We start from the raw sequence: 17,045 nt of genomic DNA, 5'->3' as shown, positions 1-17,045 counted from the left end.
TACAGTAGGCCCTGTACTAAGAGCCCTATAAGCTCCTGGAGGATTTGCTACATCAGGGGTGTGTGGCTTAATATGCAAAGGAGTTCCTGCTGCAAAAAAACCCTGCCTAGGATAAAATGCCTGAATACTGATTTTGCTTAAAAATGTCACTCACTGAGGTAGAGCAAACCTGCCACAAGCACAGTTTTCTTTGATGCTGGAAGTTTGACCTAAGATAAAAAACAAATGCAATTAATCCAACTTCAGTCCCTGACCCAACTCAACTAAACTGGTACCATCCTTCCATTTATGGCATGTAGAAATGTTAAAAGTAGCTTAGAGGTCCTTGAAATGTCATCAAGTTTTGCCTTTAAGCCAACTTTTCCTTCACTTCTGATGTCTGATTTCCCTCCCAGATTGCAAGAGTGTCCAGGAAAACCATAGAGTTTTTCTGGAAGCTCTTAGAGCGGCTGGCACACAACGTCACCGGTGTGATGACGTCACTTGCGAATGAACAAAGAACAGGAGTCAATTGGCACCTTTAAGACCAACAAAGTTTTATTCAACTTTCATGTGCTGAAAGCACACTTCTTCAGATGAGGGAATAAGGTACATAAGAAGGAATAAGAACAAAGAACAGGAGTCAATGAACAAAGAACAGGAGTCAATTGGCACCTTTAAGACCAACAAAGTTTTATTCAACTTTCATGTGCTGAAAGCACACTTCTTCAGATGAGGGAATAAGGTACATAAGAAGGAATAAGACCCTCATCTGAAGAAGTGGGCTTTTAGCACACAAAAGTCTATGTTCTGAATAAAACTTTGTTGGTCTTAAAGGTGCAGCTTGACTCCTGCTTTGTTCTACTGCTTCAGACCAACATGGCTGCCCTCTTGGATCAGTCACTTGCAAATGACATCATTGCACCGCGTGCACATAGCGTGCATGCAAAAAGTCCCCTGCCAGAGGCCGCAGAGGACTTGGCAACCCTTCCCATTGAACAGAATAAGACAAATATCAGATTTCAGTTCCTTGTGAACCCATTTTTATTTGTTTCACTCATTAAAACTAATTAGAGGCCTGTTCTCTTTGAAAGGCCAAGGGATCAGATCCAGAGGAAAGGCTACGAAGTTCTGTCAGGTCTTCAGGAGGTGGGCTAGAAAACGACTTTCAGCAGCAGAAGTCCGGAGAGCGCCAGGAGGAGAGATGCTGAGGGGGAAGGGGCCTTGCAGGTGACTTCTTTGATCTTAGCTGATGCTCCAGTTATTTGAAATACGTCTCCAGGTTTCAGTTGGTCACAGACAGCCTGGGAATAGCAAGACTTCAGAATGCTGGTAGCTGTCTGTCCGCCTAGACAGGAAAAGCAAAGATAAGAGATGACGGTTTGCAGCAAATGCAATGCAAAGAAGTTTATTCACCCAACTGATGCCCCACTTTTCCATTTTCATACCCAAGATGACCACAATGTCTATACACTCTTCCCAAAACCTTCAGCTGAGGATCCCAGGAAAGGAGGCATGATGCAGCTTTCAACCCCAAAAATGGTGAAATAATTTAAGAGTTCAGGGTTTACCATCTTCAGTACCCTGTTTCTCTTAAAGGTGACACAGAAATGCCTTAAATAGGTAAATAAACATTGGACAGAAAGCTGGAGTGAGGTGTTATATAATTTCATTTGGAGTTCTTTTCTCGTCTGTATATAAGTATAGACAACTTCAAGAGGGGATTGGATAAACATATGGAGCAGAGGTCCATCAGTGGCTATTAGCCACAGCATATTGATGGAACTCTGCCTGGGGCAGTGATGCTCTGTATTCTGGGTGCTTGAGAGGGGCACAGTGGGAGGGCTTCTAGTGTCCTTGCCCCACTGATGGACCTCCTGATGGCACCTGGGTTTTTTTGGCCACTGTGTGACACAGAGCGTTGGACAGGATGGGCCATTGGCCTAATCCACCATGGCTTCTCTTATGTTCTTATGTCTATATTTCCTATATGACATTAGAGAGCATGTTTGGTTCCTTAAACCACATTCAGAATATAATTTGAAATAATTATATACATAAAAATTAACTCACTCTGTAAGTTTATTTTTACATAATTTTAACATACTCAAACACTTGTATCCACGTGTGTGTGTTGTGTATTATTAATATTTATGTGGCTGAATCTGTTTTAATTTTATTTTCTTAGATATCCTGACAAAGGTAGTTGTGAAATGCACTGGGATCTAAAAAGTCAAATAAACTGCTCTCCCTTGCACCTTGTTGTCCCTCCCTCCCACATAAGCCATGTCAGTTTCTTTTTTCCTGGCACATCTCATACAGTTTAGTGTTTTTTTTCCTTCTTCTTACTGATCTGGAATTATATTGCGCTAGTGTACAGGTGCAGGAAAGAAATACCTCCCTGCAAAGAGGGTGAGAGGGCATGATATTTTGGCATTCTTAAATCACGCCACCCAGGACAGAAAAACGGGGTCTAAATAAATTTGAGCCCAGTTTAATCCCTTCTCTAAATGTTAAGTCTGTGTTTTTCTTCTTCTTCACTACTCTAACCATGGGTATGATGCAACTATCTAAATCAAAGGCGTCAAACTCATTTGGCTGGATCTGACATAAATGTCACTTTGTCATGCAGAGCCATAAAATGTAACTCCAGGCACCAGGAATATAAACCGTATAAAGGACACAGGCAAACCTAATTAAGAATTTTTTTTAAAACTCAAAATACAAACATGCTGAAAACATTAACATTCACTTATAGCCTGGGGTCATTCTGTAGAAAAATTGGTGGCAGAGCTCATTAGCATATACCACGCCCCCCAGCCAAAAGCAATCTGATGCAAAACAGGAGAGCCCTGGGCAAATGATGCCTGCATGGGTTGGCTAGAGATCCAGCCAGCCTGACAGGTCTCACTCACCTGGGGCTCTCCTGAGCCACCCCCTCCCCACCCCTGCCAAAAGGCCAGCAAGCCACCCACCACCCAAAATCACATCAGAAGTGGAGAAAGGGTGGCACAGGCTTCTCCAGGGGTTAATGAGGGCTACTGGGGGTGTGGCAAAACCCCTGCTGGCTGGTTGGCTGGCTGGCTGCCCGCTCTCCTAATCCAGGAATTGTTATGCAGCTGCAGCTACTATTCAATGGACAAGGTAGGTGGGGAGGAAGAGGGGGAACTGTCAGAAAGGTTCCTGCTGAATCTGAGGTCTGGATTTCCTTACAGTATGTCCCTTTCACTTTCACCTCCCATTACTCATTACTCATTAGCACTGAGACAGGGACATAATGTACAGCCTCTGGCAATAAAGATAATGGCCACTTGCTCATGGGCTGGATAAAAGCCCCGGAAGGGCTGATTCTGGCTCGTGAATTATATATTTGACACCTCTGTTCTAAATTATAAATTGGAGGGGACTATTTGCAGGCCGGTCTGAGCATGAGATTTCTGATTTTAGTAATCAACAGTACAATCCTACTGGTTTCTAAGTCCAAGGATTTTGACTTCTCCTCGGAGAGGCTGAACTAGCAACGAATTAACATTTGTTTGTTCCGGGGCATCATGCAAAAATAAAATAAAATATTATTCTCTTGAGCTTTTGTTTGTACCTCGCTGCCGCTTGAACGTCTGCAGCAGCTTTTAAAAATGATTTATGTCCCATGGGAAGGTGTCACAAAATAGTTTAGGAGAGACGCAAACACAATCTTTTCATCATTGTGGTTGGGCCATAGATCCGTTCCACCCACCTGTTGTGGCTTCAGCCACAAGGGTGAGACAGGTATCTAGTCCGGCGGTGCATTGTAGCTTCTCGCCACTGCAGCTGTTCCCTGCATTAGTGCATGTCTCACACTCCAAAGAGGCACCTGTGGAGGGAACAGAAAGAGTCTAACAAGGCATATGGGGTGGAGAGATGCAGGATTTCAGGCCAGAAGTCGCTTCCTTCCTTCATAAGTCAATTCCTTCCTTCCTTCCATCCTAGCAGGCTCATTTGACTCTCCACTCCACTCCAACAGGTAAGGAAAAAGGTATTTTATTAATACAGAGAACCCCCCCCCCCCAAAAAAAACCCTCTAATGCCCATCATTGACCAGCTGGAATGCTTTCAGAGGTCCACAAACAATAACAAGACAATTAAAATCAAATTAATCCAAACTTCAAGGGGCAGGAGGATTTCCAGCCTGGCAAAATGTGTGCAATTTAACCCCCCCCACTTGGCTTTATCTTGAGAGGACAGGGAACCATTCCTACAAAGACTTATAAATCAGTGGTCATCTTTTAATTTGTCAGCATTGCAATTTTGAGTGTAAGTTGATCTTTTCATTACAAGAGGCATCTAAGATAACTGGCACTGGAAGGACATGAACCCCAAAGGTGATAGTGGCTCTTGTGGAACCTTCTAAAACAGCTTTACATCCCAAAAGATGGTTTCTTGACTATCTATCCAAACCCCACTGAGTGCTCTTCTAAACTGCCTCTGATTATTTTTCATCCCCACAGTCTTGCTGGTTCTTCCATTAGCACACAGCCCGTTGGGAAACAGTCGCTCTTTTACCAACTCAGCCAAAATTACTTTGATTTTCAATCAAAGTCGGTAATCCATTTGGCTCACTCTGAGCTGTCCTTTCTTTGAAACTTAACTTTCAGTGGGTGGGGGCAGAGAGTTCTCTGGCTGTCAGAACTTGTAACTTTCTCTGCCTATTGTTAGCCAAACTGACTCCATGTTGTAACCTAACTCTAACCCAGAATATATAGTCTAAGCAATTAACCCTAGTGCATTGCAAATATTCTAAATACTCTGTGCTTACTGAAGGGTGACAGATAGGCTCTGGTCAACATCCACAGGTGGCCTTTGAAGCCGGGCCGTTTGGCCTTTGAGATGGGAGAGCATCCTCCCTGCTGATAACAGAGCTTGGGAAAGGAGATGCTTGTCTGTAACCCGTGTGAATGATCGTTTTATTGTACTTTTCTGAAGGCATAAAATGTAACCAAATGCCGGACTCGGCATTACTGTTATCTCGTAGCTCTAGCACTGTAGTTCTCTAATAAAGATTCTATACTTTGCAACAAGTCTTGGAATCGTCTGAAGTTCGTTCCAGTTCTGACATTATAACAGTAATCCTTTATTCTGGGACTTATCTGAACTGGCAGCCTGGCTGAATGGCAGCAAAGGCTCCAGACAACGGAGAGCCCAGCCCTCCCATAGAAGAAGAACCGTTAGACCCGAAAGTGACGGGGGTGCGACGCAAACTCAAGGTCCCCGCACCCTTCTCTACCGACGCCTTCCCCTCACGGAGTTGGAGCCCTCGAAAGTCCACGGCAGCAATGGAGGCCGCGGAACAACGGTACCGGATTCTCGCCACCGGCGCCGGGGGAGATGAGGAGGATGAAGACAGAGAAGAAGGGACTGGCACCAGCTCTTCCACCTACGGCGGTGGGGACCCGATCCGAGCACTGCGCAACGAGCTGTTCGATTGGGTGAGGGACATCCACGACCAGGTCCACATGTCCCGGGTGCAAATGGCGGAAGAAATGCAGCAGAACCTGGGCGCGATCCGCGACCAGATACGCGCCCTGCAGGGAGGTGTGCCCGCGGCCCCGGCCCCACTGCCACCAGCCCCGGTGCCTGCGGGCCCGGGTGACGGAGGAGGAGGGGGCCCTGCTGGACCACCACCCGCAGCCCCTCTGGCCCCACCACCAGCGGGACCGGCACCCCCTGCGCCGCCACCAGCGCCAGCGGCCCCGGTAGTCCCAGCTGCGCCCGTGGCACCGGCACCTCCAGCCCCCGCGGCTCCGAGAGCACCAGTGCCGGCGGCGCCCAGGGGACCAGTCGGGGCCGACGAAGGGGGACCCGAGAACTGAAAATCACGTTCGATGGGGACGGAGACGAGGTGGAGTATTTCACCATCCAGTGCAACAATTTTTTCACACACTGGGGAGTGAGTTACCCCACGGAAGCGAGCCGAGTAGACCACATTGCCTCCAGGCTGAAGGGAGCAGCGCAAAAGTGGTACGTGGGGCTGTTCACCGGGCGCAAGCCCGAGCTAGCCACAGTGGCCGACTTCCTCCAGGTGATGCTACGGCAGTACGGGGATCCCCTGCGGAAGGAAAAAGCTATTGAGGCCCTACAAAGGATTGAGCAAGGGAACCGCACGACCCGTGAATACGCTACCGAATTCATGGGTCACTGCGCGGCCGCAAGGGGTTGGAACGAGGTGATGAAATACACGGCGTTCAAGAACGGACTGAACGCGAACATCCTCGACCGGTGCTACCACCAGGGACGACCCGACACCCTGGTGGGATGGATCCAGCTGGCGGGAGAGGTAGAAACCGACCTACAACATGTCGGGATGCGCCGCCAGCAGCAAGGCAAGAGAGGGGGGAAGCCGAGCCCAGCGCCCAGCAAGATTGACGGGAGGCGGCCCCCCCACAACATCTACCCCCGTGGCGACCGCCCGGAAATGCTTCAGATGCGGAGACCCGGGTCACCTAGCCGCCAACTGCCCCGTGAAGCAGATGCCGACCCCCACCCCTCCCAAGAGCCCAGCGACCGCGCAGAAGAAAGGAGGGGGCCGCTCCAAGGAGCCCAGTCGGGGCACCATCGCCACTTCCATGGCGATTGACGAGGAAGTTACCACCATTGGGGAATCGAGCGAGGAGTCGTGGGATCAAGAGTTGGCGGAAAACGACAATGACCTGCTTTAATCGGTGCCGCAAAGCAGGTCCGAGAGACGCCGGCACCAGTAACGGTGAGAACTACCGGGGGGCTCTTGTTCATGGCAGTGACCCTACTGAACCCCAACCTCAAACGGTTTATGCACACCTGAGCCCTAATAGACTCCGGGTGCACTCGAGATATTATCACCCCCCGTTTGGTAGAGGCGCTAGGCCTAGCCACGTCCCCCCTTCCCCACCCCATCCAATTTGAACAAATGGACGGGTCCGTCATGAGTGGGGAGCCCTGCAACCAGGAAACCCAAGCGACCCCCATGGGGACAGAAGATCACTGGGGGATAGAGACTTTTGTAATAGCCCCCTCCTCCTCATTCGACGTGGTGGTGGGAGCAGGGTGGCTCGCGAAGCATCAACCAGACATACGTTGGGCGGAGCAGATCGTGCGCTTCCCCGATTGGCGATGCGAGCACCACCACTGGGGAACCGAGTGGGTCCCCAAAGCACCCCCCCCCCCCAAATGAAAGGCTTTGCCTCACACTTGAGGAGGTAGGGACAATCCCAAAGGAGTACCGGGACTTGAAAAAGGCTTTTAGCGAGCGGGAGGCGGATGAACTGCCCCCCCACCGCCCCACTGATTGCGCCATCGAACTAATACCAGGGCAGGAACTGCCCAAAGCCAAACTCTACTCGATGGGTTGGGCGGAGAAGGAGGAACTGAGGAAATTCATTGACAAGAACCTGAAACGGGGGTTCATCCGGCCCGCCACGGCCCCCCATGCTGCCCCCGTCCTATTTCGCAAGAAGAAGGACGGAAATCTGAGACTTTGCACAGATTTTCGCGGGATAAACGGGATTTCTATGTCTAACGCTTACCCGATCCCGCTGATAAAAGACCTCCTAAGCACAGTAGCCGAAGGCAAAGTCTTCACCAAACTCGATCTCCGCAACGCGTATTTCCGCGTGCGGATCAAGGAGGGGGATGAATGGAAAACGGCGTTCAACACGCCAATTGGACAGTTCGAATACCTAGTCATGCCTTTCGGACTACAAGGGGCACCAGGGGTGTTCATGAATTTTATAAATGAAGTACTGAGGGAATATTTGTACAAGGGGGTGGTGGTGTACCTTGATGACATCATTATTTATTCGAAAGATCTCGAATCGCATGTCCCGCTCGTGCGAAAAGTGTTAACAACCCTGTATCAGAACAAATTGTATGCCAAACTGTCCAAATGTGAGTTCAACAAAACGGAACTAGACTACCTAGGGTTCCGAGTGTCGGGGGAGGGACTAGCCATGGACCCCACGAAAATCCAAGCCGTACTAGACTGGGAACCACCCCAAACCCGACGGCAGCTCCAATCTATTCATCGGGTTCGCAAATTTTTACCGCGGATTCATAAAGGGATTCGCACAGGTCATGCTCCCACTCACTGAGCTCCTAAAAGCAAAAGGGAAGGGGGAGGAAGCAAAAAAGCCCGGGGCGCGCCTAATTTGGTCGCCCAAGTGCCACCAAGCTTTCAATGAGCTCAAACAGCTATTCACCTCCGAACCCATACTAGCCCACCCGAACGAACTGAAACCCTTTGTGGTGCAATGCGACGCCTCCGACGTCGCCGTAGGAGCCATATTAATGCAGAAAAATGACGAAGGGGAGCTCCGTCCCTGCGCATACATCTCCCACAAATTTTCCAATGAGCAGAGAAATTGGTCAGTGTGGGACAAAGAAGCATTTGCGGTCACGTTCGCCCTAAAAACCTGGCGGTCCTGGCTAGAGGGAGCCCGAGTCCCCTTCGAAATTTGGACGGATCACAAAAACCTCGAAGCCCTCACCGGCCGCCGCAAACTGACCGCAAAGCAAATCCGCTGGGCGGGGTTTTTCGCCAAATTCGACTTCGTGCTGAAACACATCCCCGGCACAAAGAACTTTTTGGCTGGCGCGCTGGCGCGCTGTCGCGCATGCCATAGCACGAAAGCCAAAGGGAGGAGATAATTGACTCCCTCATTCCCCCCTCCGCCGTCGCCGGCGGAGTGACCACCTGGTCGGGGAAACAAACCGGGACCCCCGACCCTCAGCAAAAGGAGCGCTTCGCCACCGAAGCAGAATTAGAAGGAAACAACCGCCCCGAGGGTCTTGAAAAGGGGGAGGGAGGACTCTGGTTCCACAAGGGGAAAATTTACATGCCCAAAAGCCTGAGAAAGATCGTCCTAGAACAATGCCACTCCAGCCGAATCGCAGGGCACTTCGGGTATGTGAAAACACAAAATTTACTCAACAGACAGTTCTGGTGGCCCAAACTGAAAAGGGACGTGTCGGAGTTTGTGGTCGCCTGCCCCACCTGCATCATGTCAAAACGAAGGGGGGGGGGGGAAACCGCCAGGGCACTTGGTCCCCCTCCCCACGGCGAGCCGCCCCTGGGCCGTCGTTTCCATGGATTTCATAGTCGAACTTCCACCTTCCCAGGGAAAGACAGTGATTCTTGTGGTGGTAGATACATTCTCGAAACAAGCCCATTTCATCCCCTGTAAAAAACTCCCCACTGCAAAGAAATTGGCACAGCTATTCTTTAACCACGTGGTCCGCCTCCACTCGTCCCCGGACAAGGTCATTAGTGACCGCGGGCCGCAGTTCGTTGCCAACTTCTGGCGGGAGTTCTGTAAGATCGCCGGCATTGAACAGGGGCTTAGCTCCGCTTACCACCCCCAGACAGATGGACAGACTGAGAGGGTAAACGGGCTTCTGGAGCAGTATCTCAGGTGCTATATAAATTACCAACAGACAAATTGGGTTGAACTGCTCCCCTTTGCGGAGTATGGCTACAACAACAGCCTCCACAGCTCCACTAAGACCTCCCCTTTCCAAATTGTAAATGGTTACGAGGGGAAACCCTTCCCAACTCTCCCTCTGCCGTCTGGAGCCCCCGAGCCCACTTCATGCCAACAGTGGTGGGAGGGGATGCGTATGGGGTGGAAGGTAATTCAAGAAAATTTGGAGGAGGCGAAAGAGGAGTACAAACGGCACTTTGACAAAAAGCACTCCCCCCAATGGGAGCTGAAGGAGGGGGAAACCGTGTTCCTGTCAACCAAGAACCTCCCCCTCCCTCAAGGATGCCGCAAACTGGCCTCCAAATACCTAGGGCCTTTCAAGATTAAGAAGGTTATCAATAAGGTAACCGTAGAACTGGAGCTGCCCAAGTTACTGAGTAAGATCCACCCTGTGTTTCATTGCAGCCTGCTTCGCAAAGATCCTGGAGCCACATCCTATCACCCTCGCCCTCCAGAACCGCCTCCTACTCGAGTGAGGGGCCAGAGCCACCATGAAGTGCAGGAAATCCTAGATTCCAAGATCCAGCAGGGGGTTTTGTACTATCTTATCAGGTGGAAGTACTTTCCCCCGAGCTGTGATGAATGGGTAAAAGCATGTGATGTATCCGCCCCGCAACTGCTCAAAAAATTCCACCTACTGTACCCACACAAGCCCAAGGCGAAGAGCTTAGGGGGGGGGGGCAGTATGTCAGAACTTGTAACTTTCTCTGCCTATTGTTAGCCAAACTGACTCCATGTTGTAACCTAACTCTAACCCAGAATATATAGTCTAAGCAATTAACCCTAGTGCATTGCAAATATTCTAAATACTCTGTGCTTACTGAAGGGTGACAGATAGGCTCTGGTCAACATCCACAGGTGGCCTTTGAAGCCGGGCCGTTTGGCCTTCGAGATGGGAGAGCATCCTCCCTGCTGATAACAGAGCTTGGGAAAGGAGACGCTTGTCTGTAACCCGTGTGAATGATCGTTTTATTGTACTTTTCTGAAGGCATAAAATGTAACCAAATGCCGGACTCGGCATTACTGTTATCTCGTAGCTCTAGCACTGTAGTTCTCTAATAAAGATTCTATACTTTGCAACAAGTCTTGGAATCGTCTGAAGTTCGTTCCAGTTCTGACACTGGCTTTCAGTAGCAGGGCCGGATCTGGGGAAAGGGGCAGAGGGAGGTGTCTGTCCCGGGTCCCGACGGGGGTGGGGGGCAAATTCTGTATGGAGTCCATTCTATTCTCTGGGCCCATAAGATAGAATGGACACATAAAGGGGCATAATTTTTTTTTTAATTTTGCCTCCCCCCCCCCACTCTCAGCTTCCCAGGTCTTCGACCAGGGAAGCCGAGAGCGGTGGAGTGGTGGGAGGGGGCACCTGAAAGCACCCTGCAGGTGAAGTAGTGCCTGAGGCAGCTCCCCCAACCATGATTAGGAGAAAAGGAAAGGTCCCCTGTGCAAACACCAGTCGTTTCCGACTCTGGAGTGACATTGCTTTCACAACATTTTCATGGCAGACTTTTTACGGGGTGGTTTGCCATTGCCTTCCCCAGTCATCTACACTTTCCCCTCAGCAAGCTGGGTACTCATTTTACCGACCTTGGAAGGATGGAAGGCTGAGTCAACCTCGAACCGGCTACCTGAAAACCCAGCTTCCGCCGGGGATTGAACTCAGGTCGTGAGCAGAGTTTAGGACTGCAGTACTGCAGCTTTAACACTCTGTGCCATGGGGCAGCTTCAACCATGATTACAGAACAGTTAAAATCGTTTGGAACAGCATAGAATAAAAACAGATCACACGGTTTATCCATGTCCGTAAATTTCCAGATGGCACCACAGGGAAGTGGGGCAGTTGCCGTGGGATGCATGAGAAGGGTGCGCTGGGAGCCCTGACCAAACAGCTACCCTGACTGCACCCCACTGTCAACCTCCCACAGGATAAATAAGGATTACAGCTTATATAACGCGGAAAGAAGAAAAGATTTGTCTGTAATAGCACCTGAATAAAATTAAATATGTTGAAATTATGTGTAACTAAAAGTGTGATATTTTCAAATTACATAAACAATGTAGCCGAACACATAGCATTAAAGCTCACTATATTACAAATTCAAAATATAATCAGCACACCATCATAGTCTAGATTCAAATAATAATAATAAACTTTTATTTATATCCCACCCTCCCCGCCAAGGCAGGCTCAGGGCGGCTAACAAGACATGGTAAAACCATGATACAATAAAACAATATATAATATAATTAATAATTTAAACAGTAAAACCAATAAACCAATATAACATTATAATATAAACAAATTGTGTATAAGGTGGCACGGTGATTATTGATGTTATCAGTGGTTCTGTCTTAAAAAGCTAGCTGGAAGAGGACAGTTTTGCAGGCCCTACGGAATTGGTTAAAATCCCGCAGGGCCTGCACCTCTTCCAGCAGTTGATTTCATCATTGGGGGGCCTTCATAGAGAACACGTGTTCTCTGGTAGTTTTTAAGTTTGGTTTCTTTTGGCCCAGGGATTTCGAGAAGATTTTTTGAACTTGATCGTAGTGCTCTCTGGGGAACACATGGAGAGAGGCGGTCCCTAAGGTAGGCAGGTCCTCGACCATATAAGGCTTTAAAGGTAATGACCAGCACCTTGTAACAGACCTGGTAAACAATTGGTAGCCAGTGCAACTCCCGCAGCCCAGGCTGTACATGTTCCCACAGAGGCAGTCCCAATAACAGCCTGGCTGCTGCATTTTGCACTAGCTGCAGTTTCTGGGTTCAGTACAGGGGCAGCCCCATGTAGAGGGCATTACAGTAGTCTAACCTTGAGGTGACCGTTGCGTGGATCACTGTTGCCAGGTCGCCGCACTCCAGGAAGGGGGCCAACTGCCTCGCCTGTCTAAGATGAAAAAAGGCGGACTTGGCAGTAGCTGTTATCTGGGCCTCCATTGTCAAGGAAGGCTCCAGTAAGACTCCCAAGCTCTTAACTCTGCGCACTGCTACCAGTTGCGCCCCATCAAAAACTGGGAGAGGGACCCCATTCTCTGAACCGCCGCGGCCCAGGCAAAGGACCTCCGTCTTCGCTGGATTCAATTTCAGCCCACTCAGCTTAATCCAGTCTGCCACGGCTTGCAACGCCCGGTTCAAATTTTCCGGGGCATTGCCAGACCGGTCGCCCATCAATAGATAGATAATAAATACAGTAGAAATATGTATTCCATATGCCAAAGTGGTCTTAAAATCCAGTGTTCACATGAAGAAGAAGAAGATGATGAAGATATTGGATTTATATCCCGCCCTCCACTCCGAATCTCAGAGTCTCAGAGCGGCTCACAATCTCCTTTATCTTCCTCCCCCACAGCAGACACCCTGTGGGGTGAGTGGGGCTGAGAGGGCTCTCACAGCAGCTGCCCTTTCAAGGACAACCTCTGCCAGAGCTATGGCTGGCCCAAGGCCATCTCAGCAGGTGCAAGTGGAGGAGTGGGGAATCAAACCCGGTTCTCCCAGATAAGAGTCCACACACTTCACCACTACACCAAACTGGCTCTAACCACTACACCAAACTGAGAATTCTAGATATACATTTAATTCCAATAACTATTCCTTATTGAACCCTCTGCTATACCACATAGGAAATTGAATGCTTTAATCTTTATAGAATAAGGTTTTGATGGTGTCTTTTGGAAAATAAGTCAATAATCTAACTGAGACAGAATATTGATCTGTAGTACTCCAAGGGTGGGTAGCCAATGGGTGCCGGTTTCATCCCAGCGGGTTCACTGGCAAGTGGCATTCTGGGCCATGAAACTGAATGTCATATTTATTTATTAACTTGCATGTCAGTGTGCAAAACTTAAAATCATAGAATCATAGAGTTGGAAGGGACCTCCAGGGTCATCTAGTCCAAACCCCTGAACTTCACAAATACCTCCCCCCAAAACTCCTTCCTGCCCTCCTTCTCATGATCTGCCTAAGTTCACAGAATCAGCATTGCCATCAGATCGCTATTGAGCATCCAAGGAAGGAGAGCCTGTTCAGAATCATAGAGTTGGAAGGGACCTCCAGGGTCATCTAGTCCAAACCCCTGAACTTCACAAATACCTCCCCCCAAAACTCCTTCCTGCCCTCCTTCTCATGATCTGCCTAAGTTCACAGAATCAGCATTGCCATCAGATCGCTATTGAGCGTCCAAGGAAGGAGAGCCTGTTCAGAATCATAGAATCATAGAGTTGGAAGGGATCTCCAGGGTCATCTAGTCCAACCCCCTGCACAATGCAGGAAACTCACAAACACCTCCCCCTAAATTCACAGGATCTTCATTGCTGTCAGATGGCCATCTAGCCTCTGTTTAAAAACCTCCAAGGAAGGAGAGCCCACCATCTCTCAAGGAAGTCTGCTCCACTGAGGAACAGTTCTAACAATCAAGAACTTCTTCCTAATGTTTAGCCAAAATCTATTTTGATTTAATTTTAATCCATTAGTTCTATAGCCGACCTTCTGAGCAACAGAAAACAGTTCTGCATCAGCCCATCAAGTACTTGAAGATGGTGATCATATCACCTCTCAATCGTCTCCTCTCCAGGCTAAACATACATAAAGGCTCCCTCAGCCTTTCCTCATGGGACTTGGTTTCCAGACCCTTCACCAGTATTTTAATTTTGCAGAATTTATCCTTCAGACTTTACTGTTTTGCATAATATATTCTGCTTTGTTTGAGCACAGGAAGGGACAATGAACTAAGCTGACCCCTGTGTGGTAAGAACACAGAGAGTGGGTGGTAAGAGAGTAAGGTGGTAAGAACCAGAGAAGATTGTGAGGAACTCCAAAGGGATCTGTTGAGGCTGGGTGAGTGGGCGTCAACGTGGCAGATGAGGTTCAATGTGGCCAAGTGCAAAGTAATGCACATTGGGGACAAGAATCCCAGCTACAAATACAAGTTGATGGGGTGTGAACTGGCAGAGACTGACCAAGAGAGAGATCTTGGGGTCATGGTAGATAACTCACTGAAAATGTCAAGACAGTGTGCGATTGCAATAAAAAAAGGCCAACGCCATGCTGGGTATTATTAGGAAGGGAAATGAAAACAAATCAGCCAGTATCATAATGCCCCTGTATAAATCATGGTGCGGTCTCATTTGGAATACTGTGTGCAATTCTGGTCACTGCACCTCAAAAAGGATATTATAGCATTGGAAAAAGTGCAGAAAAGGGCAACTAGAATGATTACAGGTTTGGAACACCTTTGGGGCTCTTTAGCTTGGAGAAACGTTGACTGCAGGGTGACATGATAGAGGTTTACAAGATTATGCATGGGATGGAGAAGGTAGAGAAAGAAGTCCTTTTTTCCCTTTCTCACAATACAAGAACTCGTGGGCATTCAATGAAATTGCTGAGCAGTCGGGTTAGAACGGATAAAAGGAGGTACTTCTTCACCCAAAGGGTGATTAACATAAGAGAAGTCATGTTGGATCAGGCCAACGGCCCATCCAGTCCAACATTCTGTATCACACAGTGGCCAATAATTTATATATAAATTATTGGCCACTGTGTGATACAGAGTGTTGGACTGGATGGGCTGTTGGCCAGATCCAACATGGCTTCTCTTACGTTATTATGTTCTTTGCCCACTCCAACCTCCCAATTACAGCAGGAACTGATAAAAAAAAATCAGGAGTAACTTTACAGCCATAAAGCCAAGATCCTAGCTTTTGTAAAAATAAGACTCTCAGCAAGTGGAATATTATGATTTTCTGCACTTTTGAGGAAGGCGGCATAAGCACAGCATGGACTGCCTAGCCAGGTTGACTGAAGCCATCATAGCCTTCCAGATATTTTCCCCTTGGGTCAGAGAGTTCCTTCTGCCCCAGCAGCCATTCCCATGGCATAAGCTGTATTCTGTTAACAGATTCACCATTGGCAAGACCAGAATTTTTCCAGAAGCAGAAGAAGAAAAAGAAGAAGATGATGATGATATTGGAACTATATCCCGCTCTCCACTCTGAATCTCAAGAGTCTCAGAGGGGATCACAATCGCCTTTATCTTCCTAACCCACAACAAACACCGTGTAAGGTAGGTGGAGCTGAGAGAGCTCTCCCAGAAGCTGCCCTTTCAAAGACAACTCTGGCGAAAGCTATGACTGACCCAAGGCTATTCCAGCAGCTGCAAGTGGAGGAGTGGGGAATCAAACCCGGTTTTCCCAGATAAGAGTCCGCACACTTAACCACTACACCAAACTGGCTCTCACAGGTCTTCCCATTCAAGCTTCATTTGAGGAGGTGCTTAAAAATACCAGGTTCTGTAATTTGCTCTCCTCATGAAAACAGGAATGGAACAAGAGGGCGGGAAGGCCCCTCATTTCTAGAATGGTTGGACCATTTTTGGATATATGCATGAATAAAGCAACTGACCTGTTCCCAGTTTTGAGGAGCTACATTGGTCGAACACACCAATCCAGCAATGCCAGGAGATGCCAACTCAGCTCTGGTTTGGTCCTTTTTAACCCCAATGGAAAAATCCTGCCCTACTCTAAGAGGGTTAACAGGTGCTGCTTACCTGTGGTGAGAAGTACAGAGAAGAGGAAGAGTCCCACAAAAGCCTGCATAGCGCTGGGAGCCGGTGCAAAAAAAAACACCTCTTTCTTCAATGAAGCACACCGTCTTTCTTCAAGCGGTTGCCAAAGTACCAGAGAGGACAAATGCACAGAAGAGGGGATGCGAGGTCTTTTATTACATGAATTGTAAAGATTAACTCAGCGACTTCCTCTTATTTGCTGATGGATGATTTATGCAAATATTCCGGACCATACCGTTCCCTTGACTGGAAAGGGCTTCAAATGTTCGTATCAAAGGAATGAGTCAGCACTTCCAAGGTGCCTGCATCCCAAAGTTTCAGGCATCATCACACTCATTGCATTTAGCCCTGTAGCTGGATACTGGCCAGGCTTCAGTTATTTCAGACATCTGTTAATGGACAACCTTCCCAGCCTACTGTAGGTCTGGAGTCCACAGGAATGAGCGAGTTGACTGAGACTTTTGGTTTTGATCCTTGCTAATTAGAAAGAGTAGTGTTGGAGCCATCTTAAGCAAGGGTGGTCTTCCTGATTCCAGGAACTTTCAAGACTAAGAACGTTTATTCCACCGTGTGCTTTTACAAGTCACAGACCACTTCTTCAGGTTCTATGAAGATGTTCTGTCTGCATACTGTTCTTCTCTCTGCCAATCATTCCATGTCTAGCAAATGTCTGCTCAGCTGATGTTCCCAGCGAGATGATTTCAGATTGCCTTGAAAGACTTCGTACGAGCCTTTTATACGAATCTCCTTTACCTTCCTCCTTACAGTCTCCTTCACCTTCCTCTCCCACAACAGACACCCTGTGAGGTCAGTGGGGCTGAGAGAGCGCTCCCAGAAGCTGCCCTTTCAAGGACAACTCTGCAAGACCCAAGGCTATTCCAGCAGCTGCAAGTGGAGGACTGGGGATTCAAACCCGGTTCTCCCAGATAAAAGTCTGTGCACTTAACCACTACACCAAACTGGCTCTGGAGGGGAAAGGTCAGCTTTGCCCCCAAGTCGGAATGAAGAGTCGGACACAAGG

At 48.5% G+C, this 17,045-nt stretch overlaps 1 protein-coding gene across 1 annotated transcript; it reads right to left on the bottom strand.

The window, feature by feature from the left end:
• Positions 1–999: 999 nt before the first annotated feature.
• LOC132586088 (phospholipase A2 inhibitor and Ly6/PLAUR domain-containing protein-like) lies at positions 1,000–16,150 on the bottom strand. The gene is made up of 3 exons (XM_060258034.1): positions 16,007–16,150; positions 3,716–3,832; positions 1,000–1,327 (listed from the first exon to the last, which is right to left on the bottom strand). The coding sequence occupies exons 1-3, from the start codon at positions 16,053–16,055 to the stop codon at positions 1,134–1,136; spliced, it is 360 nt and encodes a 119-aa protein (XP_060114017.1). The 5' UTR covers positions 16,056–16,150; the 3' UTR covers positions 1,000–1,133.
• Positions 16,151–17,045: the final 895 nt, after the last annotated feature.

Source organism: Heteronotia binoei, chromosome 17 (genome assembly GCF_032191835.1).
Source record: "Heteronotia binoei isolate CCM8104 ecotype False Entrance Well chromosome 17, APGP_CSIRO_Hbin_v1, whole genome shotgun sequence".
NCBI classification, from domain to species: domain Eukaryota; kingdom Metazoa; phylum Chordata; class Lepidosauria; order Squamata; family Gekkonidae; genus Heteronotia; species Heteronotia binoei.
Note: the sequence above shows the minus strand (reverse complement) of the source record. Positions and strands in the feature narration are given on the sequence as shown.

What these genes read in the sequence shown, in the direction of transcription:
- LOC132586088 (XM_060258034.1), bottom strand. Translation starts at nt 16,055, where the DNA reads ATGCAGGCTTTTGTGGGACTCTTCCTCTTCTCTGTACTTCTCACCACA. An exon ending in CTCTGTACTTCTCACCACAG is followed by an intron (nt 3,833 to 16,006) that starts GTAAGCAGCACC and finishes TTCCCTCCACAG; the next exon opens with GTGCCTCTTTGGAGTGTGAG. An exon ending in TGTGGCTGAAGCCACAACAG is followed by an intron (nt 1,328 to 3,715) that starts GTGGGTGGAACG and finishes TTTCCTGTCTAG; the next exon opens with GCGGACAGACAGCTACCAGC.